This window comes from Zingiber officinale, chromosome 7B (genome assembly GCF_018446385.1).
Source record: "Zingiber officinale cultivar Zhangliang chromosome 7B, Zo_v1.1, whole genome shotgun sequence".
NCBI classification, from domain to species: domain Eukaryota; kingdom Viridiplantae; phylum Streptophyta; class Magnoliopsida; order Zingiberales; family Zingiberaceae; genus Zingiber; species Zingiber officinale.
In genome coordinates, this window is record NC_055999.1 from 102,116,894 (window position 1) to 102,139,187 (window position 22,294).

Below are 22,294 nucleotides of genomic sequence, written 5' to 3' on the forward strand. Positions count from 1 at the left end.
ACAAATAAAGGACAGATTCATCCCATCGAAACCCAATCCTCTATGGCGACTTTTGAAACGTGTGTGTCTCCCCCACGACAGCGATTAACGGAGTGCGGTACAGCGTACTTGCGGAACAGTGAAGCGTTTAACTGGTCTCACCCGTAACTGTCGTGAGAATTGAGCACGGTTTCCGGAAATTTGAACGGCTAGATGAGATGCGGCTGGGTTATTTGGACGGATGGGAAAAATTAGGAATTGGTTATATAAATTAGTAGAAAAGAAATATCGACCCGATTCACTTATTTCAAACTATTGATTATTCTTTACTAAATAAATTTTAATTCTAAAACTAAAATAAAGTTTTTAAATGTTTATTATAATCATTTTTATATATTTATTAAACAATATTGCTTATCTTTAAATAGTGATAGCTTAACATTTCCTAAGCCATACAGAGCGGGAGGACAGAGAGAGAGGGGGCAGGGGAAGACCATGGCGGCTGCTGTAGGTGACGTTGAGGTGGTGGATTTTGAGCCTGACGAGGACGATCTCATGGACGAGGAGGTTGGCATCGCCGAGGCGGATCCCTCGCCTGCCCTTAAGCTCCGATCCACCATCGCTGGCGTCGGCTCCTCCGGATTAATACCCAGGAAGACCAAAGGCCGGGGCTTCCGCGACGAGGCGGGTCCGGATCGCGGCAGCCATCTGTCTGCCAGGGATTTCGATTCCCTCGATTCAGATGGAGGTCCGGGGCCACAGCGATGTAAGTCGGGAAACCCTAATGCTGAGCGATGCTTCCTTTTTATGCCTTTTCGTTGTTTTTTTAGCATAGTACTCCATTTTGTATGTTCATCTTATTTACCATATCATGGCAACGTTCATAGATCTCTTAATTTTCTTTAAGAAAAAAACATTTTTTTTTGTAAAAAACAAGTGAAAGGATAACGGGAAAAAAATGTGCAACAATGTAGGATGTTGTCATTTGTGATCGTCTATGAGATTCAGTCCAATCCTTTTAACTGATCGGTGTGATTCCACCTGTTGTTTTGAGATAGGATGCCCTGCAACTATTTTTTTTTTTTAATAAACATCTGAACATTGTATCCTTTGAATTCATTGACGTAGTTTTGTAATGCCTGATTCAAGTTATCCGAGCAGAATTTATGGTTGCCGTGATTGTCGACATGAGAAACATGATATACGTCAAAAGCGTGGATTCTTGTATCTGGTATAGTCTAATCCCAACAAAGGCAATCCATACCCTGCTTGCTCAATTGTATGGTAAAAAGAATGGATTCTTTCAGTTCGTTTTCCTCATCATGCTATGTGTATCCCTTGAGTTATGGTGTATCATTGTATGCACGGATGTTTATCTACTTACCTTTGCAGCAAATGAGAAGAATATATCTGAAATGAATGAGGAAACCCTCTAAAAGTTAGCATATCCAACACCAGCTTGATTTACCTAGGCTTCAAACTCGGTTGTAGTGTTTAAGTCTTATGATTTGTGAAAAATGATGGTGATTCTTGTCTTTGTAGTTTTTTAAAACTTTGTACAAAATGGGATATTCATTTTTCTTATAGAGATTTATATCTTTTAAGTGCAAGTTTCAAATCAAGTTAAACGATTGAGATGCTGATTTTTGGTCTAGCATATTCTACGGTTTTTTTTAATATTAGGGAATTTAAATTTAGCAATAACGTGATCAAGATTTTAAATTTTTGTGTGTTGGTGATGTATTGGCAATGGGATATATGGTACAAGTTGTTTCTAAGTCTTCTCATATTTCAATTTATAATGAAAATTGATGATTTGGAGCATGAACGATGAAATAAATCTTCATTGCAGGATGTTTATCTCTTTCATTGTGTTTAGGATTCTCTTATTGTATATGAAACAGACCTTTATTATAAGATATTTGTTTCTTTCATGTTGTTTAAGATTCTATGTTTGTACTTGGTTTTTTTTTTGTTTTAAAAGGTTATTGTTTTGTTTTACCTTTTGTTTCATTTTTTGTGGTGAAGAAGTCCCAAATTTTTGCTTAGTCATGCCATTTATGGAATTGCTTATGACTAATACAAATTTCCTCTTGCAGCTATTGAGGGATGGATTGTGTTAGTATCTGGAGTTCATGAAGAAGCACAGGAAGATGATCTTCATAATGCCTTTCGTGAATTTGGTCAAGTAAAAAATTTGCATTTAAATCTTGACCGCCGCACTGGTTTTGTGAAGGTAGTTATAATAATATTTTTAAACTTGGTAAAATTATCCATGTTTGAAGTACTGGAAAAGAAGATATTACTGAATAATTGCCCATTTTGTTGTACAAAGTATTATGCATTATAGTATTCATTTGCACTGAACAGAAAGGCTTTAGTTGGCTAATTTCTTTAGAATGACTTAGTGGTCCCATTCTACCATGTCATAGCTATTCTAGATGAATAATTTGAAACACTAACAGATGAAAGCATTCAAATCAATATTTTTAGGTGGTACCTTGAGAATTCTCTCATATCTACCATGTCATAGCAAATTAGTCTTGTAACTGGGTAGTCAATGTAGCCTGGTTTATGTTGCTTGCTTTGTGCATCACTTTTGTCTTTCTGTTCCATTTATCTACAACTGCATTTGTGTTTTGTAAATATTAAATATAAACATGAAGCCGTGGTTCATATTAACTATACCATATGTTTAGATCACAATGTCACCATCCTGAATCTGTCAACTAGGATTGAATGCCAATCAAGCTAATGATTAAATATGGGTGAGTGTAGTTTAGGGGCAGCAATAAGGGGTCTTGGGTTCAAGAATGGGTGTCTCTTGTTTGTTACAAATATATCTTACAAAATAGTTGTTTTTAAATACTTCTTGAGAATGACATCCAGAGGAAAGCAAACAAAATTAATCACATTCTTGATGCTAGATCTATTAAAACTTGGGTCAAAACTTCAACATGGCAAAATTAAACTTATCTATCTTCTTTTTCTAACATTTCCTCTTTTTTTGCATTAAAGTTTTGACGTGTACTTTTTGCTTGTTTAGGGTTATGCTCTAATTGAATATGAGAACTATGAGGAAGCACAGGCTGCAATTACAACACTTAATGGAACTGAGCTCCTTACACAGACAATTTTTGTTGATTGGGCCTTCAGCAAAGGTCCAGTTAAGCGGAAAATCACTAGGAGAAGGTAATTTCTTAATAAGATGTGATTTTTTTGCGACCTCATATCTAGGCATCTAATTATTTGATTTTTCAAGAATTGAGCTATGAATAAATTTCCATTTCTGCATTCTCAAACTTGGTGGTTTATTCGTCTCATCTATATTGCAAATATTATTTGATATTTTTTCCTATTTTATTCAATCTTTTTGATAGTATGTGAGAAGTCTGAAATTGCCTTTTCATCTATTTGATTGTGTTTCTCATTACAGATCCCCACGAGCTCATCGTTCAAGGAGCCCCCCTAGGAGAAGATACTGAAGCTACGTTGCTTGGATGTTATCCTCTTACCTTTGGATCTCTATTAGATCTAATTCAATGGGAAAACACAGGACTGCAATGGAATCTTGAGAAGTTGAAGAGTGATTGTGCTTGTATTTCATATTAATGCTTACCATTGTCTGCTTTAGTTGATGTTTGTGGTATTGCTTAGTGATTTTAATGGCACCTTGGTTATTTCATATTTTGCTAAGTCATGATATATCCGAGGTTGGTTTTGACAATTGGTTTGTCAGTTATCGTATACCAATTCAAGATGCAATATTTTCAGTCTTTGGGATTTGCTGATGTTTAATGACCTGTAGTGTATCTTTAATTACTGGATCACAAATAACTTGACCGAGTAATTTTGTTGCTGCTAGAGATATTCTTGCTAGTGATTATACAGCAACTTGGATCTACTCGTAGATTCTAAGACACTTATGAGCCTAAACGTTTTCCAACAGTGACTTTCTTATTGCACTGATTCCAACGGCTTAAATCAGAATTACAATTTACATGAGCAATCAGCGTGCTAAGGATCTTTAATAATGACAGTAAAATCTCATTCAAGACGGGTGAAAGACGATGAACCGTAATTTTGGTTGTTTGAGAAAATAATTTGTTAAAAAGAGTTAAACGAGGTACATTGCCATTTGGGAATTCCATGATCTTGAGCTTCAGGTGGAACTCCGCCACCAAATACAGTGCGAGTTACTCTAAACCATTCTAAAGAAAAGGAAAGAACAAAAAAGATTTGCATCTTGAATGCTAAGACTTAACAAGCACCTGAAATGTCTAAAATAAATTATCTGAAAGTATAATTTCTCTACGAAGCTTGATTTCCGTCTGCAGTAGCTTCAAATGTCTCTCCGGACACCAGCTCAGGGACGTCGTCATCATCATCCTGCTCGGTCTTAGCAGGAGGCGCATGCTTCTGTAGGTGCTCAGCAAGCCTCTTCAGGTTCTCTAAGTTGTCAGGGCCTGGAAGAAGGAACACAATAGTGCATACTTAGGAGCATAATTGCGAAAACAAAACCAAAATTTGAACCAAGCTCGAAGGTACTGATTCCCTGATCAAACTGATTAAACAATTAGATTAATCAGTCCAGTTTATATTTAATACAACCATCCGAAAAGTTAGTTATGATAAATCATAATTGTATATAAAGCAATAGAAAATCCTATTTACTAAAACCTAAGAAGTATCAATTAGAAACTGGTCCTTAACAACTAATCTAATACAGGTTTTAAAACTAAAGTCCTACATTAAATATGAAAGATTAAGAAGAGGACCTATCGGTTAGGTTGACCAGTGTTGGTTCATAACCTAGAGGCATTGGATGGCTGGACTTGCTGGTGTAGGAATGGAATAGCAGAAGACAGGCTAAGGAAACAACCAACAGAGTGAAGGTGTGAAATGCTTGGTGTGCCTACATTAGTCGTCAACCATCAACAGGGAGATTTGTTCGGTGGGGCAGCAGATGCAGGCAAGGACATGAGGAAATCTAGGATTGGTTATTGAGCACAGGGCAAAGAGGGGGCCAGCAGGTGTCTGTTTGCAGCTGTCAGCAAGGTTAAGAGAGTAGGAGTATGTGTCAACTGCAGTTTTGAGGGAAACTAGATTTGTTATATAATTAGATTTGGTTAAAACAAGTGTGTTTTCAACCATTCAAAGTCTTTGACAATGCTGCTCTGATTTTGGTTGGACTGGCTGATTTTCACTAGTTACTAAAACAAGCCAATTCATTTGAGCTTTCCCAATTTTTGAACATTTTCGATCTCATAAACAACTAAACCAGTGAGGGAATCAGGTCCCCTTTTATGGTCAGGTAGGCTAGTTCAGTTCGACTTTAAACAACCATACCTTGAAGGACAAAGTAACAACTCGAGTCATAATAACATTTCACCATTCCAATATAAACGAATTGAGTTATTAAGTCACCATCCCATATAAACAAATGCAAACAGAGAAGAAATGACCACCTAAGGGTATAGCATACTAAATACAATTGAGCTAGCAGAGGGAAAATACGATTCCATAAATATCTATCTAACAATCAACAACAAAAAGTGAACAACCTAAGGGTATGGCTTAAAAACCTGTTTCAAGTGAAGATTTTTCTGTTGGGCTATGAACATTATGTCATGGGTCGGACAACTATAAATCAGTGAAAATAGTATTGAAGATTAACAAATGAAAGTCAAGAACGGTCACTAAAGATAGTGCTGAACAACCACAGAGGGGTAGAGATAAAAGTACCAAGTTGGTTAATGATCCCGGGCAGCAGATCTTGAAGTTCTGTCAAGAAAATTTTGAATTAGTGATTCTCAAAGAATGATGAAGTTTGAAAGAAGATATACAAACTATAGTTAATGTATATCAGATTCTTATATTAGACTAATAACTCTTCCGCTTGATATTAATCAGATAACTTACTCTTTGTCTGAGAAGCCCCACTGACAACCCATGTGTTTGCAGCAATTGAAGCTTGTACTGAGTAAACAAAGGGAAACCAGAGCGTAAATCAGCAATTAATCAATGCTTTTTTATGCTTATGATGTGCTTACCTTTAGGATTAATAAATTGAATGACATGATCATCCTTAAAAATATTGACTTCTTCTATAGCAGGGATGGAATTTACGCCTATTCTTTTCAAAGTGCTTTGAAGCCTCTTGTCATCTGTTGTTGTAGCCTTGTGAACCACCTTCTTCTTTCTGATAAAAGGGACAAGGAAAAATAAATATGTTCAACCAACCACCATAAGCTATTAACAAAATTGCACATGAGCAAGAATTCTAGAATCGGGCTATAATCAATGATAAGCAAATAGACAGTTAAATTTGTGTAAATTTGTCCCAAATGTGGCAATAAAACAAAATTTACCTCCGTACACTTCCTTTTCCGCCGGTGCGAACAACACCAGCCATCCTCCTAAGCTTCTCCACATCCATCTGCACAGAATTTAAACATTTTGTGACTTCAGAATTACATGGTGCCTTATCAAGCTAGAAAATTGTCCTTGAGCAAAAGCTTTCAATTTTTACAGCTGGCAAACACCAACTTAGTGGCAAGATCATAAGGTTTTTTCAAGAAATGTCCTGATTACTCACTCCTCTTTGATCAAAAATTTTAAAATTCAAACAAAAACAATAATCCTCATTACACATATTTTGGTATAGACCAAGAAGCCACTATGTTTTATTTTTCACTCTAAATATTAGTAAGTACTAGGTGAAAAAATAAGCCTAAGTCACCCATCCACCAAATGGCGATGGATTAAAGCTCTCCAACGGAAGATTATAACAAAAAAAACTTAGCAACCGATATGTTGACCATAAACAATTAAATCCATTGGCAAAGCTATAGATGATCAAGATATGAACATACATAGCTAGTAGCACAAGTTTTGGAAGCCCATCAAAGTCCCCTAATCACCTACGTAAAATCAATAATCCCCTCATAAACAATTACTGCCTAATACAATTAATTAGAAATAAGTTTGCAGGAGAAGACAATAAAAGCACATCTCCACTGTCCATAAATTGACCGCAGGGAAGAGTTACACAGGTGACACTCGTCCAAGCGTGGAAACCATAAAGAAGAGAAAGGCAGGAGCGACTTCGGAATAGGAAAATAAACTCAAAATCCATAAAATGGTTATCAAAAAAGCCAAAAAAAAAAAAAAAGTACTCGATTCACAGGCAAAAGTAGAGCCTATTACCAAAGACGCGGCTAGCGGAAAAAATGAGTAGACAAAGATCAGGATGGATCTCCCAACAAAAGGACAAACCAATAGGCAAGAAGCACAGCAGACAGAAACCAGATCTTGCTCTTAAACATACGTAAAATCGATTAAAACAAAAAAAAACAGAAGCCTTAATAAGCCAGAAACCCATAAGCGCACAGGTAAAAAAAAACATACATCAAAAGTAATGGATTTAGCAACGGAAAAGAAGAAAATTCGTTACCTTTGCGATGCAGCCTGTGATTGAGCAGAGAGGAGGCCGCTGACGCCGCAACTTGATTCGAAGGGAAGAGATAGGGCGAAGGAGCGCATATAAATGGCTGACTACGACGACAACCTAATTACTAAATTAGCCCTGAACGCCAATGAAAATGACGAAAGTGGCAACACGATCATCGGGCTAAAATGCCCGAAACCCGGTAGGAATAAACCGATCCGTGTTGGCTGATGCATCTTGGATCCGCATTTGCTGATACACCACATTGTTTATATAGAAATATATATTTTTTTTACTGCGAAAACTTTTTTATATATATTTTTATTAATCGAGGTGTAAGCTGTGCTATCACACTGTTTGTGAACATAAGCATACAGCATAATCTTCATTTAAGCGTTCCTAGTGCCCTCATCTATTCACGCGGTCTCCTAAATATTCATGATTTCATTTTAATTATGATGCTGGGATGATAAATCTAGAATGTTAGATTCATCGGTAAAAAAATTTTCATAAAATTAAATTGGTCGTCTGCAAAATTAATCAGTTTAAAAAATTAGATAAAAGAATAAAGCATTTATAGCTCGTAATCCAGTGTGTGATTCACGAGATCATTACAACAGATAGTCGAAAATGGTTGACCTTAGTGAAAGAGTCTTGAACAAAATTATGGAAGCTCGGAAATTGTGGGGCTAGTTTTGCTAACAGATACAAAATAAATGTCGATAGTTATAAAGAATACAAAGAATGGCATTAACAGTACCAGTGTCATAGTACAAGTAAAAAATGCAATCTGTGCATAAATAATAAAACGAGAAGCAAATTATATGAAAAATCAAAATCAGTGATGTTTTTTTTTAATGTACATAGCCATCCAAATGGTTCTCTGTCATTCCCAACATATAAGAAGACATTAGAATAGCCAATACTTCTTTCTAGGCTTGGGTTGCATACGAAGATCTGTAGAAACAATTGAATGCAAATGTTATTAGTAGACAGCGGTAATGTAAAACACCATCTCAAAATGGTTGATTGATCGAGAACCTCGTAGTTCGTAGATGGAATTATAGTGCACCTCGGACCAGAAACTCAGCCATAGCTCTGGAATATAAAATAAGCAAATAAATAAAACATTATGCACAAAGAAATTAAGGCAATAATTGTGGCATTCTCAGGAAAAAAGAAAACTGAAACAAACTTCTGAAATGAGCTTTCTAATTCACCTACTTCTTAGATCCTACCACTATATGTACCCTATAAAGGTTGTATCGAATGAATAAATAATATATGATGCACAAAAAAATCCGAAACAAACTTACGAAAATGAGTTTTCCAATTCACCTACTGCCTAGTTCCTACCACTATCTTAACCCTGTAAAGGTCCATGTCTCAATCCCCAAGAAGACCTTCCTGCATCAACACCAACTGATGGCAATATGGTATAAGAGTTGATGCCTGAGCTGTGTTGTCTGTGCAGGTTCCTGAGACACCTTCGCAATGAATGCCTACAACTGGGGAAGAAGAGAACGCCAAGAACGGAGTTCTGTACCTGTTCCCTTATGGTAGGAGTTCTAATGTTAAAAGTTTAAGGCAGATCAGATGGTTGAGTGTAAGATTACACCCGTCTTAAATAAAACATGGATACTTGTCGAACAACTTTGTATGATTGGTTGTCATGATTACTTTTCGATCAGCAAAACATGACTATCAATTTACTTTAGCGCTGAAGAATCAAAGTCAATTGACACAATACAGTAATTAACATGAGATTTCAAGTGATTACACGCATGGGTGGATGAGCACGGTAGATACTGTCACATAAGTTTGTGAAGCTCACTACTCAGGCTGATGGGGTCATTAGATAGCCTATTAATTCGGGAACTATTATTTTACTAACACAGCTCGTTTAGTAGCGCAAAATAATGTGATAAAAACCACACTTTTGCAGGGCTTAGAAACAGAAAACAAACTTCACATTTTTCTACTTATTTTATCATAGTTAAAGTACTGGAAAGAATAGTGCAAAAAAGAAGCAACACTGCTAATAGAAGTATGCAGAATTACCTCTTTGAGGTGCCTGATTTTGTGGCATGATCTCAATAAAAGATGTATCTCTAAATGAAGTTAGAAGGCATATTTTTGCTTGAAACTGCACATAAATAAACAAAATTACTTTTTATCAATATTGATTAATGCACAAAGAATCTAGAATAACTAACAGAAATTGCTCATATTACAACTAGAGCTTCTAAGAAATATTTTGGTCAAAAACAGATTCTCAAATCAATTAGAATACAAAATCAGCCCACTATAAAAGAAACATTATTTAGGTAGTCCTATTGCCAGAACTATGATAAAGAGTGTCAATCTTAAGTGTGCATAAACATAATTCCACATTGACAAAATCAGCCCACTCATTCTTGTCACTCAGGGAACCAAAGGAAGGGTAGTGTGGTCATAATTGTTTGGAATAAAACTAGAGAGTGCAAATAGGGATGGATGAAATAGCAACAATCAGATTACCACATGTGAAATTTAAATAGCCATCCATGAACTCCTAATAGTTATTGTTGTTTCTGTTGGCAGCACTATCAAGTTACACATGTCAAAGGGGCAAAAATTTCACTTAATGAGAAGCCATCCATATCAAAGATAGGTCATCCATATAAGGATTAAAAATGAAAATTTGCCAGTACATCATAATATAGAGCAGGCTCTGATAAGTTCAGAGTAGTTAAAACTCCAAAAGAGTCATTTGAGCAGCTAAATTCCCTGATTGTTCCAAGAAAGAGGATAAGATTTAAATATCTATTGCATTGCTGACTCAAAATTAAAGTTCCTCATAGAAGAATGTGTCAATTCATGTTTCAATCAGTAAACATCGTGTCAGAATTTGGCAGGTGCTAATGCTTCAAAAATAACAAGATCAGCAAAAACAAGAATGTATCAGATCATAGTAAACCTTGGTGCAGATCAGTATCATTCACATGAACCAAAATCTATATACCTTATCAGCTGCAGCTTGTAAGGTAACATGATCTCCCCATTCACCGAATCTGTATAATAATATTACATCAATGACCTATACTAGTAGCTCATCCATAATGAAATACAGAGAGAATTTTTCATTTTTTAAAAGCAGCTAGCCACTAGGCAGACATCACAAGGCATAGCGAGAACAAGATGTGGGCAAGCTTTAGCCTGATTCATTTTTGACATGGTTAAGCCAGCACTTCCTAACCTCTAAATCAATAAAACACTAAATCAAAAATGTAAAATAGTGTAAATGACTTACTTGGCCATTTTCTTATAATAACGCTTGTACTTCATGGGTACATATCCTTCATAGTATGAGCGGAACTCCTTAAGCTGCATTATAAAATGATTAAAAAAAGAATGTAAGAAATGATAAATACCTTTATTGTTCCTTTGAAATACAACAAAAATTAAGATAACCTTCTAATAAACTAACAAAACAAGACCAGAGCAAGGGTAACATAAACAATCCGGATAATTAGATATCAATCAGAATTTTTTATCAAATATAATATTTTATAATAAAAAAGGCTTTAAAGTAGAAAAATAGGAACTATTCAATGAAGCTGAATATTAGAATGGCATAAGCTACTCAAACTTATAGATATGCCACAATAATCCATAATGATAATAAAACAATAAACCAAATAATATATAAACAGAATAAACTTAGTCAAACCTGCTTCACTATCTCTTTACGAACATGCTTGTGATATTCTGCAGACCTGTATAGCTGATCTGAGAGTGCACGAAACTTCCATATGGAGAGGACATCAGTAGGCATTGAGTCTTCCAAGATCATATGTAATCACTGAAAAAATGAAGTACCAAGTATCTACCTGACAATTGCCATCCCCGGAGACCTTAACTTCATATAGGCCATAAGCATTTAATCTAGCATAGAATATAATTGTCAGTGTTAAATCTAATAAAACAAGAAAGAACTACAATTTATTGTATAATTTGTTAGAGTGTATACTAAAAGCCTAGCTTTTGTAAACATTTATTTTTGAAATAAAAGAATCACATTGGTCAAATGTCTACATTTTATTTGTTAAGTGTAGTTGTTCAATTGACTTATATTGTAGATAACATGGTGTGTGGTGTCACACACAGAAAATCATGTTATCAGTTATTTATAAATTATATACAGTTGCTCACGACTAAGATAGAAAGAAACAAACCATTGGAATAGTCGTAGTGTAATTAGGTATTAATTTATCTTGACTAATAAATTATTTATTATGGAAGTGTGTGCTCTTAATCCTAATATAATAACAAGCACATATATTTAGTATTTATTTCTTTAACTTATCAATGGGTGAGATTTAGCTCGATAAATTAATAGGCCCGATAAGTTGGGAAATGATATTACTTATAGTGTGTGTTGTCGATTATAGAACTAGTAATCTAGGTTAAGAATGTCCCCAAGAGGAGTCATAAGGATTCCTGCAAATGGACTTAGTCCAACATGACAATGAAGTTAAGTGGTACTACTCTTGAGCTAGATATTAATTAAGTGAGTTGTCGAGACTTAATTAATGAACATTTGTTATCTTAAACACAAGGAGACTAAGTCCACCCATATAAAGCCCTTCTTGGTGTCCAAGAAGAGGTCGGCCCATGGCTTGGTGACCAAGCCAAAGGGGCCGACCAATCTCCTTCACAAAGGGGCCGGCCCTTTGCTTGGTGTCCAAGCAAAGAGGGGCCAGTCATAATAAATTCAAATAGGAGGGGTGTTTTGAATTTTTAAAATCTTCTCTTTGTAGAAAACTACAAGTTTTAAAAGAGAGTTTTTAAAATATAAAACTTTCCTTATTTGAATTAGGTCACATGGTTTAAAAGAAAATTTAAAAGTTTTAAAACTTTCCTTTTTTAACCATCCTCATGGTTTTAAGAAAAAAGGAAAAGAAGTTTTAAATTTGAAATTTTCTAACCATGTTAAAAAAGGAAATTTTAGAAGAGAATTTTTAAATTTTAAAACATGGTTTTAATTTTTAAAACTTTCCTTTTTTAACATTCACTTTAGGAAGTTGAAAGAGAGCTTGTAAAATTTTATAAGAGTTTTTTCTTTGCTTATAAAATTTTTACAAAGGTTATTTCTTTCCTTGTTATTGTGGTCGGCCACCCTTGCTTGGTGCCCAAGCAAGGGGTCGGACAATCAAGATAAATCAATCCATGTTTGATGATTGAATCAATCAAGAGGAAAGAAAAAGAAAAATAAAAAGGGAAAAGAAAAAACAAGAGGAAGATTTTAATTTTTGTAAAAAGTCTTTCCCTATTTGTCTTGGGCAAGTAATATAAAAGAAGGGGAGAGGAGGCCTCATGAGATATGTTCATCTTGGAGGTTCGTCGCCCACACGACGTCCAAGGCGAGGCGAGAAATACGGCAGAAGATCTCGAGGTCATTAGCATACAAAGAGAAGATATAACTAGTCATTTTCTTCCGCATCATGCTAGTTATTTTTCTTTGTATGAATTCCAAACACAAAAGGCATTAGATTCTAGTTTCTCGAATTTGTTATTCGAGTTTGTGTTTTTTGTTTTTCGAATTTGTGATTCGATTGTTACTTTTGGTTAAACCTAGAGTTATATAAGGAAATTAAATATTAGCTTTCCTTAAAAGGCTTTGTCTAGGAAGTGGTGGTTGCTTCCATATCCAAGAAGGTCTAGTGTCTCGCCATGTTTAACCTGGAAGCCAATTTTGGAAATTAATATTTAATTGAATTTATAACATAGGTGGATTTGGATCAATAGTGTTAAGTTCCGCCTGCGATCCAAGTCTAAACCATTAAGAACAGATAAGTTAAATTTGGAATCAATAATATTAAGTTCCGTTTGCGATTCCTAATTTAACTTCTAAAGAACACAATAGGTTATTTAGGAAAGATTCGACACTTGTACAAAATTTTTGTACAGTGGAACCGGTACGATCTTCCTAGGACTAACCAACATAATTACACATTTTTTTGGTGCTAATCACATATATAAACTTATATAAATTTTCAATTGGGCTTGTCTATCAAAATAACCTAATAAACGCAAACATAAAGCTGACTTTGTCATCCAATCAAACATTTTTAATTTAAATATATATTATTACTTTAAGAGGGCAAAGTTTCTTTCTTTCCCTCTATCTACCTCTCTCTCCCTTTCTTCTCTCTTTAACTCTCCCTCTTCACCCAAAGTTTCTTTCTTTCCCTCATATCTTCCTCCATCCATCTCTTGTCATTTTCTTCCTACGAAGCAATGGCCATTGTCCTTGTTTCTCTCTCCCTCGCTTCTCTAGAACCCTCTCTCTTTTTCTCATCTCCCTTAGTGATGTTGCCCCTTTTCCTTTCTTTCTATTTCCTTTTCTCTCTTACTCTATAGGTTGTCTCCCCTCCTTATCATTTAAAGTGGGTAGAAAATATCATGGAAAAGAAAACAACATTATAGTAGAGCTTATAAGAGGTTTTAACTGGAGGAAATTAGAAAAGCATGCGATACAAGCATCACAACTATAAGCATATGTGTGTAGCCAATTAAAAATTTCCAAGAAAGGAAACGAACCTCTGAAAAAGTCGTTGGTGATCTAGACTGGCATCACTAAAGCTTGGGAAGAATGAGTTTACTCGTGGTACGTGCTGCCAGAATATCAAATGTTAGAAGTTTAAAGTTACTTAGGAAAAACTAGTTGAAACAAAAAAGATAAATATCAAACATACATGCAATTTCATCTGCTTCCATAATGTTTCTATACATAAAAGGACTCACAACCGCAATCAAACATTGACTAATTCACAAAGCACCCAAAAAGCAAGAAACAACATCATACAGGCACTGAAGACAAATTGGAAAGGCGTCTAGCAATGGCATTGTCTAAGTTGGCGTATTCTTCTGAGAGAATGAGTGCAATCGTCCTATCATCCTTAGTGTCATTCTCGTAACTGCTTAATATATTTGTTGAAGGGCCAGCCTCATTCTGATATATACGTGCCATATGCACCTGGAGAATAAAATGGTTTCAGTATGAAAAAAGCACCTTACAACATAGACCATGAGACAATATGATGGAAAATGGAAATACAATCTGTTCATTTTTTTTTCTTTTTTCCTATGAAAAGGTGAGAACTCACCATAACGATGAAAAATGAAATGAAGTAAAAATATAAAATGGAACAATATGTTCATGTTTGTTAAAATGGGTGCTTACAAAAAAGAGTTATATGGTACATAGTTTCTTCGGAAATTTAATTGCCAGGTAGCTGGCTGGGGCTGAAGCCTTGTTGTTGACATGTAAAAATGATCAAGCAACCAGATTTTGAGAAAAAACAGATATGATATAACTTCCAAATGACTTTTACAAAGTGGTAGCAATCTTTTATTGTTGATTAGAAAACAAGGATTACTATATCAGATTAGTCAACATCAGTTTAATTCTCTAAATATTCTTTTAGCCCTAATTTATAAATTGCCAAACTACAGAAAATGCATATCATTACTTTTTTAATTTCACCAAGGTCCAACAAACTTCTCTTTTGTTGGCAAGTGCACAAACAAGCTTCGTTGTTGACATGTTATAAAAATGATCAATTACTTTTTTAATATCACCAAGGGCCAACAAACTTCTCTTTTGTTGGTAAGTGCACAAACAAGCTTCGTTGTTGACATGTTATAAAAATGATCAAGTCCCTAGAATTTTAGAAAACATTATGATGGAACTTCCAAATAACTTTACAAAGCACTAGCAACATTTTATTGTAACTTCCAAATAACTTTACAAAGTACTAGCAACCTTTTATTATTGTTAATTATAAAAGAAGAATTACTAAAGCAGATTAGTCAATACCAGTTTAATTTTCTAAATATCATTTTAGACCTAATTTATAAGTCACCGAACTACAAAAAATACATCTCATTGCTTGTCTAACCTTTACTAAGGGCTAACAAACCTCTCCTTTGTTGGTAAGTGCACAAACAAGCTAGTTGTGGATCTGTTCTTAACATGATCAAGTCCCTAGAATTTTCAGCAAGCAGATATCATATAACCAAATAACTTTTACAAAGTGCTAGCAATCTTTTATTGTTGATTGGAAAACTAGAATTAAAGAATCATATTAGACAACACCAGTTTAATTTTCTAAATATCCTTTTAGACCTAATTTATAAGTTGCCAACTACTGAAAATGCATCTCATTGCTTGTTTAACATTTACAAAGAGTTAATACACTTCTCTTTTGTTGGTAAGGGCACAAAAGATCTATTGAACCAAGATCATTATGTGTCCACTCTTTAAGCCGACTTATATACTTATATATCAACAAACTACTTTCAAAATTGTGTGATACAATCTGCCTACAATGTCATGCTTAGCCCTTAGGATTCTTCAGGTATGATGTCTAAGTTACTACCGTCCTCTAATACGTTTTAAACTAAGTTTCATATTCCTACCCCGCATATCTTTTAATAATTACACCATCTTCTTGTGCTGCTTCAAAGGGACTTGTAGCTCTAAGGTCAACTTATTTGGGTAGATAATTCGGTGAATGGATTGGTAGGGCAGGTGGATGACTTAAAATTTTGATCAGGTTCTTTGTTTATGGATGAATGGGCTAGATGGATACAAAATCGAGTTGAACTTAATGGCGTTTGATCTGGCCGAATATCAGCAAATGGATTAATGGGAGGATGGATGACTTAAAATTTGATCAGATTCTTTGTTTATTGATGAAGGGACTAGATGGATAGAAAAACGAGTTGAACATAATGGCATTTGATCCATCATGTTGATCTGGCCAAATATGTCTTGGCCGAGGAAAGATGGATGATCCAATTTATTAAGCCCAGAAGTTCCTCACACTTCTCCGCGTGGGTTCTGCTATCATCTCCTTCTCCTCTTGGTTGCTAACACCAATTTCCTCTTTCCTTCTGTAGTCATCAGAAAGTGTTGGAAAAATGCTGTAATGCATTATTCATCTTCCCTTTAATGTGTGTGCATATTTATCATCTTCAAGTTCTCATTCTTGTGCTCAAGTAAATTTGTGTTACTATTTAGAACTTTGTTATATGTGTAAATATATCCAAATCAATGGAGCAAAGCAATCTAGTCCAAAAGCAGGGAAAAGACACATTCAAAACTATTACTTCCTAGCTTATAAGCACCAATGCCGTGCTGCAGCAGCATCAAGTCAAAATAAAAATCCAAAACCTTGAGCAAGTGGAATAAGAATCATGATGTCTCACGTATTGTATGGGCGGGCATATGGAAATATTTAATAGAAATATAAGAACACAGATATTGCTTGTGCAATTGGGAGGCTAGAGTCGGATACATCGCTTTAGTATGTCGTTATGATAATCAAGATCCATCAACCCTGCTACCCTCCCAATCAAACAAAGAAGAGGACGGATTGAAAGCTTGCTCATCTTGCTTATCCATCAACGTAAATAATAATACTAATAAGATCATAATCAACAACAACCCTTCTCTGTCCCAACTATTTGAAATCATCTACACGAAACCTCATACCTCCAATCTTCTTTAGCTACATGACCCATGGGTATTACAAATAAGCATCATCCAGGATCCCAAAAACCACGAACAGGAGAAGGGAGCCAACATGGATGCTCAAACTGGAAACTACGAGATCCTCCCAAGAACAAACAAAGAGGCTAACCACAATCGACCGAAATTGAGAGTTACAGAAACGAAGGAACCATGAGGATGAGGAAGACGAACCACAAACTTGAAGGAGGAACCCCGATCGATATGGCGACAACATCAGCAAGCAAAGAACAAGTGCTGCTCCGATCGCCCTCTTCTCCGTCTCTCCTCCTCCTCCTCCTTCCGGCGTTTGTTCCGTGCCACAAATGAATGATCCTCCTCGATATTTGTGTTATTTTCGAATTTCTCCAAGAAATTTGACGAGTTTCTTGGGAAATTTAACGCGCTTTTGGATCGTGCAGACGGGCAGGTCCCCCCGAGTCCATATTTGTAATTTTCACTAAATTCAAACACTGAAAAGCAAAATGCAAGTTTAATGAGAAAATAATGATAAAGAAAAAGTAGAAAAAAAATTAAAAATAAAAATTAGAACGAGTTTAACATTTATGGTTATTAAATCCATTACCCACTTTATGACTTTCAATAAATTTATCACGTTGCATTTAAAATTAATTATACTCTCGCGCAAGAGATTTTTTTTTTCGAAATGAAATTATTTAATAAAAATGAATAGCCTTTGAGAAAGAAAAAAATAATAATAAGATGAATGTTAAAAATTATTTTATTTCAATTTATCTTGCTTTTTTGCGCCCGCCTGCCTTGGTTGGGCCGAACTCCAGTTCATGAGTGGATCACAACTAACTTCGCCCTTTACAAAATGGGCCCATGTAACTTTAATTAGGCCGAAATCCTTTTACAAAAAGAGCCCACGTAAAAAAAGTAGACATAGTTTGTTGAGAGTGGGATTTGAACTCACGCCCTTTCGGACCAGAACCTTAATCTGGCGCCTTAGACCAACTCGGCCATCTCAACAGTTGAATTCAATGATGGAGATCTTATAATATGGCTACTTTTCGTGAGCTAGAGTATCAACCAAAGTCTCATCCGTAACTGGTTACTCTGTAAATTTAGCACCAAAAGTTGAATGTCCGTATGCCTCGATATACACAACTCAGTAGTGGATGATTCCTGCTGACTTCTGCTTTGTAATCTTCCTCTCTTTTTTCTGAATTCCAACTTTACTGCAGGGTTATCATCATAGACCAGGCATCATTCTCTGAACAAGAAAACAAAAACAATCAAGAAAGCGAGGGCAATAATTCATTCACAGCACTCATTCTGGCACTGAACAGAATGCAGAGTTCTGTGGTCTCCTTTCTCTCCTCTTAAAAACAAATTATGCATCCATTCTTCTTCTTCTTCTTCTTCATCATCTCCATGCAGTTGTTTTCTTTGAATATCAATGATAAAATAAACACAAACGTGTTTCTCGCCACCAAACTACAGTCAGCATTCTTTAGCATGGCCACCATCCTCCCCAGAGTCAAGTTTTTTGGGTGGCAGGCCACCAAACACTCGATGACAGGGATTTGCGCATTACTTGGCGTGTAGTATCAGTGTTTGGGGAAGAGACTTTTCCCTGGCTAATGAAGTCCTTGATGTGGACTGGAACTTAAAACATTATGTATTTATGTCGAGGCAGCTGATTCATCCTCAAAGAACTGTTCTATTTTCTTTTTTCTTTTATAATCATATTGAATAAATTCGAAGAAAAACTTATGCACGGTAAATATTCATCTCGTTTAGAATTTAAATCTGGATTCTCTTATTATTTGGGCAATAATCAAAAGAATGCCCTTTTTATTTGGGCAAAAAAAAAAAAAAAAAAAACCACTAACTCAATCCCGCCCCCAGATGATTATTGTATCTACATAAGATTATATAATATGGACTATTTCATAATGTTTGTCGTTATCAATTATCAATTATGTTAGTCCCAATTATTTGAAGTTTGACTACTAATGACTGTTGTTTTCTTTGGAATTATGCAATACTATTATCCAAATCAAATTATATCATCCAATGCTATTCGGTCTAACTCGAGTTAGACCTAATTTAAATATAGTCCAATCATTTTATTAATTAGTGTTTGGGTCAAATCGGTGGGTCAAAGATTCCAATTGTGTGGTTTAATTATGGTACAAACCCCCGGAAAATTAATTATATTACTCGGGGAACTTTCCAGAAACGGAATTAATACTAAATTAATGAACCAGTGAAATGTGTCTACGTGACTAATTAAAATACCTTGTATGCGTGCAAATGGGATTTTAATTAATAATTAATTTTGTGATTAGTTGTTCGGTTAGAAATTATGACCATAAATAAATTAAGGACAGTCTGACTAAAAAATATAGATAACACTTAATCTAAGATAATGATAAAAAATCTTATAAATACGTCGTAACTGAAAATTAAATATAAATCTCTTAATTACAATGTAACGTCATTCTCTTCATCATACACCCGGGGGCAAAAGGTTATTTTACTAGACTCTGGTTTCGTTGGTCCACGAATAATTAGCTGGCCTAATCTTCGACTTAATTTATTTGTAATTAAAAAAAATGGTCCACGATAATTTGTAATTTAATTAACTTTGTCAAATTTTTGGGCTTAGCAATCGTGGTCCATTCAACTTTATTATATTTGAATTGCGAGTATGTATTCAATTCAAACATATCATTTATTAGCCTCGACACGAAAAATGAGATGTTAAGTTGATTAAAAGAGATAAATTTATTGTAATAGAATAGAGATTAAATTTTAATATATGTTTTTTTTTAAAAAAAACACTTTTCACCCTGCTTCACATATCTAGATGTGTTATAATCATTTTTTACTATAATTTTTTTTGTTTTTTTTTTTTAAATATTCTCGAAAGAATTGAGCCGACTCGTTAACTTTTTGAGTTGTCTCGAAAATGATTTGATTCATATTTGAATTTATCAAATTCGAGCCAAATTCGAGCATGTTCAAATTTTTTTTCGAGAGTTCAGCCTAAATTATGTTGTTCGATAATTCACGAGCCGCTCGTGAATCTTAATATTTTATTAATATAAATTAAATATATATTAAATAAATAAATTTCGAACCTTTCGAATACCTATTTTCGAGTAATAATTCGAATAACTTGCGCACATGTTCAAATCTTTCGAACCGAACTTGAACCGGAGCCCTAATTCGAACCAAACTCAAATAAAAAATTTTAAAATTTTCGAGCTTCAAATCGAGTTCGACCTTGAATATACTTATTTCAAGTCAAATTCGAGTCTTATATTTTTTTAGATATTCGGCTCGATTCAATTTATTTACACCCTGCCCTTACCCCTTGCCCTTAGTCTTACCCTTACCAATCTTTTATAAATTTTAAATTTACCTAAGTTTTTTTTAAAAATATTATGGCTTACCTTCCACAGCTCATTATAGTCACTAACCTAAGGGGGAAAATAATGAAATGTTGACTTGATTTAACAATTTGAAATAAAAATACTAATCATTATTTTTTGATTTTCCAGACACTTTTGAATAATAAAATCATTTTTTAAAAAAAGACTTGACCTACACACAACAATTAAAATTTTAAAATAAGCAAAGGTCATAGAATGACTAATTACGAATAACAAAAGATCATGAATCGAATGCCTTGAATGTACTGTTGTTGCTTTTGAATTTTGTATCGAGTCTAATTAAAAGACACTTTTTAACTTATAATTTATTTAAAATATTAATTTAAATAAATAAAACATTTACAAAAATATACGCATTTAAGTAAAAATAAAAGAAATAAAAGGAGTTAAGAAATGCTGTTGCTTTTACAAATAGAACATTATGTTTTATAAAATACTATGTTTTTATGTACCATTGTAGTTGTTTTTTTTTAGCTTTTGTATGTCAATATCGAATTATGATTTATAAGAAAAGGGCGGATACATGTGTTAGTCTTTAACTCAGGATCATTTTAAGTAGGGGTGTTAAAAATAAATATAATATAATAATTCGATCTGAATCCATCTAAAAAAAATCAAGTTTAGACTGAAAATTTTTAGGTTCGAGTTAAATTCGGATTAAGGATTTTGGATTAATTTAGGTGGTGTTTGGGTTAGAGGTTTGGGAATGGGAAATTGATTCATTCTCAAATCTTGTATTTGGTTGATGAGAATAGAATCAAGATTTTGGAATGAAACCCAAAAATTTGGGTATGGATGAATCTCACTCTCTCTCTTGAGTTTTGATGGAATGAGAATAAAAATTAAGTTTTGGACGAAAATATCCTTAGTATATTTGTTCAATTTTTTTTTTCATTTCACTCTCTCTCCTTATACTCTATCATCATATTTTTTTTCTCCTTATTCCATCATTACATCATCTCTCTCAGGATATTTTCTCTCTCCTCATTCTCTCTCATGACACATTCTCTACCATTTTCTCTCTATATTCTCTCATACTTTCTCTCTCATCATATTTGCTCTCTCCTCAATCACTCTTATCATACTCTCTCTCTCCATATTTTATCTCATCACACTTTCTCTCTCTTCATTCTCTTCCATTACACACTCTCTTCTCATTCTCTCTCACCACACGCTCTCTACCATTTTTTTTATTCTCTTTCATCACACACTCTCTTTCACATCATTTTCTCTCTCCATTTTCATCAAACTTTCTCTCTTATCATTCTTTCTCTCTCCTCAATATCTCTTACCATACTCTTTCCACATTTTCTCTTTTCACACGTTCTATCTCTTATATCACGCTCTCTCTCCTCATTTTATCTCATCACACTTTCTCTCTTATCATATGTTTCTCTCACATTCAACTTTCTCTTCCATCTAATTTTTTCTCTTATTTTCCTTTAAGGGTAAAAAAGGAAATTTAGGTCCATTCCGATTGAAAATATTCAACTAACCAGACATTATTTTTAAGAATGATACCGAAGCTCATACTTATTTCTATTCCGATTCTTAAGAAAAAATCAAACGTCACCTAAATTTCTAATCGAGTTCGGCTTCGGCTTTTTATATACATATCGGCTTTTATATACATAAATAATTAAAGTAAAAATTTATAGGAAAACAATAAAAATACAATAATTCTTTTTGGGTCGGATGGATTGATCGGTTATGATTTAAGGTTGATTTTGAATTGGATCAGATTCGGATTGATTTTTTTTTTTAAATAAAATACACATCTGAATTGACATCTTTAATTTTAAGTTTTAGGGAAGAAGTTTATATATTTAAGAATTTCTTCCTACATCTAACCATTTTAACTAATTTCCAAATCAAGTA

At 34.2% G+C, this 22,294-nt stretch overlaps 3 protein-coding genes and 1 non-coding gene across 4 annotated transcripts; 1 reads left to right on the top strand and 3 right to left on the bottom strand.

The window, feature by feature from the left end:
- Positions 1–411: 411 nt before the first annotated feature.
- Positions 412–3,706, top strand: LOC122006587 (RNA-binding protein Y14A-like). Its single transcript, XM_042562141.1, has 4 exons — positions 412–745; positions 2,079–2,215; positions 3,026–3,171; positions 3,416–3,706. The coding sequence occupies exons 1-4, from the start codon at positions 475–477 to the stop codon at positions 3,462–3,464; spliced, it is 603 nt and encodes a 200-aa protein (XP_042418075.1). The 5' UTR covers positions 412–474; the 3' UTR covers positions 3,465–3,706.
- A 344-nt stretch (positions 3,707–4,050) lies between these two features.
- Positions 4,051–7,546, bottom strand: LOC122006588 (nascent polypeptide-associated complex subunit beta-like). The gene is made up of 6 exons (XM_042562142.1): positions 7,436–7,546; positions 6,351–6,418; positions 6,033–6,181; positions 5,902–5,958; positions 5,725–5,763; positions 4,051–4,445 (listed from the first exon to the last, which is right to left on the bottom strand). Exons 2-6 carry the CDS (start codon positions 6,416–6,418, stop codon positions 4,291–4,293), a joined length of 468 nt encoding a protein of 155 aa, XP_042418076.1. The 5' UTR covers positions 7,436–7,546; the 3' UTR covers positions 4,051–4,290.
- A 602-nt stretch (positions 7,547–8,148) lies between these two features.
- Positions 8,149–17,363, bottom strand: LOC122006591 (OVARIAN TUMOR DOMAIN-containing deubiquitinating enzyme 12-like). Its single transcript, XM_042562147.1, has 10 exons — positions 17,184–17,363; positions 14,280–14,450; positions 14,015–14,088; positions 11,302–11,356; positions 11,142–11,216; positions 10,722–10,795; positions 10,434–10,482; positions 9,491–9,575; positions 8,471–8,527; positions 8,149–8,386 (listed from the first exon to the last, which is right to left on the bottom strand). The coding sequence occupies exons 2-10, from the start codon at positions 14,442–14,444 to the stop codon at positions 8,340–8,342; spliced, it is 681 nt and encodes a 226-aa protein (XP_042418081.1). The 5' UTR covers positions 14,445–14,450; positions 17,184–17,363; the 3' UTR covers positions 8,149–8,339.
- Positions 17,364–17,900: 537 nt separating this feature from the next.
- Positions 17,901–17,981, bottom strand: TRNAL-AAG. Its single transcript has one exon. It is a non-coding gene; the product is annotated as a tRNA-Leu (tRNA).
- Positions 17,982–22,294: the final 4,313 nt, after the last annotated feature.

Coding starts and splice junctions, on each gene's coding strand:
- LOC122006587 (XM_042562141.1), top strand. CDS start 475: ATGGCGGCTGCTGTAGGTGACGTTGAGGTGGTGGATTTTGAGCCTGAC. Junction 2,216..3,025: donor GCCGCACTGGTTTTGTGAAG/GTAGTTATAATA, acceptor TTGCTTGTTTAG/GGTTATGCTCTAATTGAATA. Junction 3,172..3,415: donor CGGAAAATCACTAGGAGAAG/GTAATTTCTTAA, acceptor TTCTCATTACAG/ATCCCCACGAGCTCATCGTT.
- LOC122006588 (XM_042562142.1), bottom strand. CDS start 6,418: ATGGATGTGGAGAAGCTTAGGAGGATGGCTGGTGTTGTTCGCACCGGC. Junction 6,182..6,350: donor GGAAAAGGAAGTGTACGGAG/GTAAATTTTGTT, acceptor CCCTTTTATCAG/AAAGAAGAAGGTGGTTCACA. Junction 5,764..5,901: donor TGGGGCTTCTCAGACAAAGA/GTAAGTTATCTG, acceptor TTTTCTTGACAG/AACTTCAAGATCTGCTGCCC.
- LOC122006591 (XM_042562147.1), bottom strand. CDS start 14,444: ATGGCACGTATATATCAGAATGAGGCTGGCCCTTCAACAAATATATTA. Junction 10,796..11,141: donor GTAAAGAGATAGTGAAGCAG/GTTTGACTAAGT, acceptor TTTATAATGCAG/CTTAAGGAGTTCCGCTCATA. Junction 10,483..10,721: donor TATTATAAGAAAATGGCCAA/GTAAGTCATTTA, acceptor ATTATTATACAG/ATTCGGTGAATGGGGAGATC.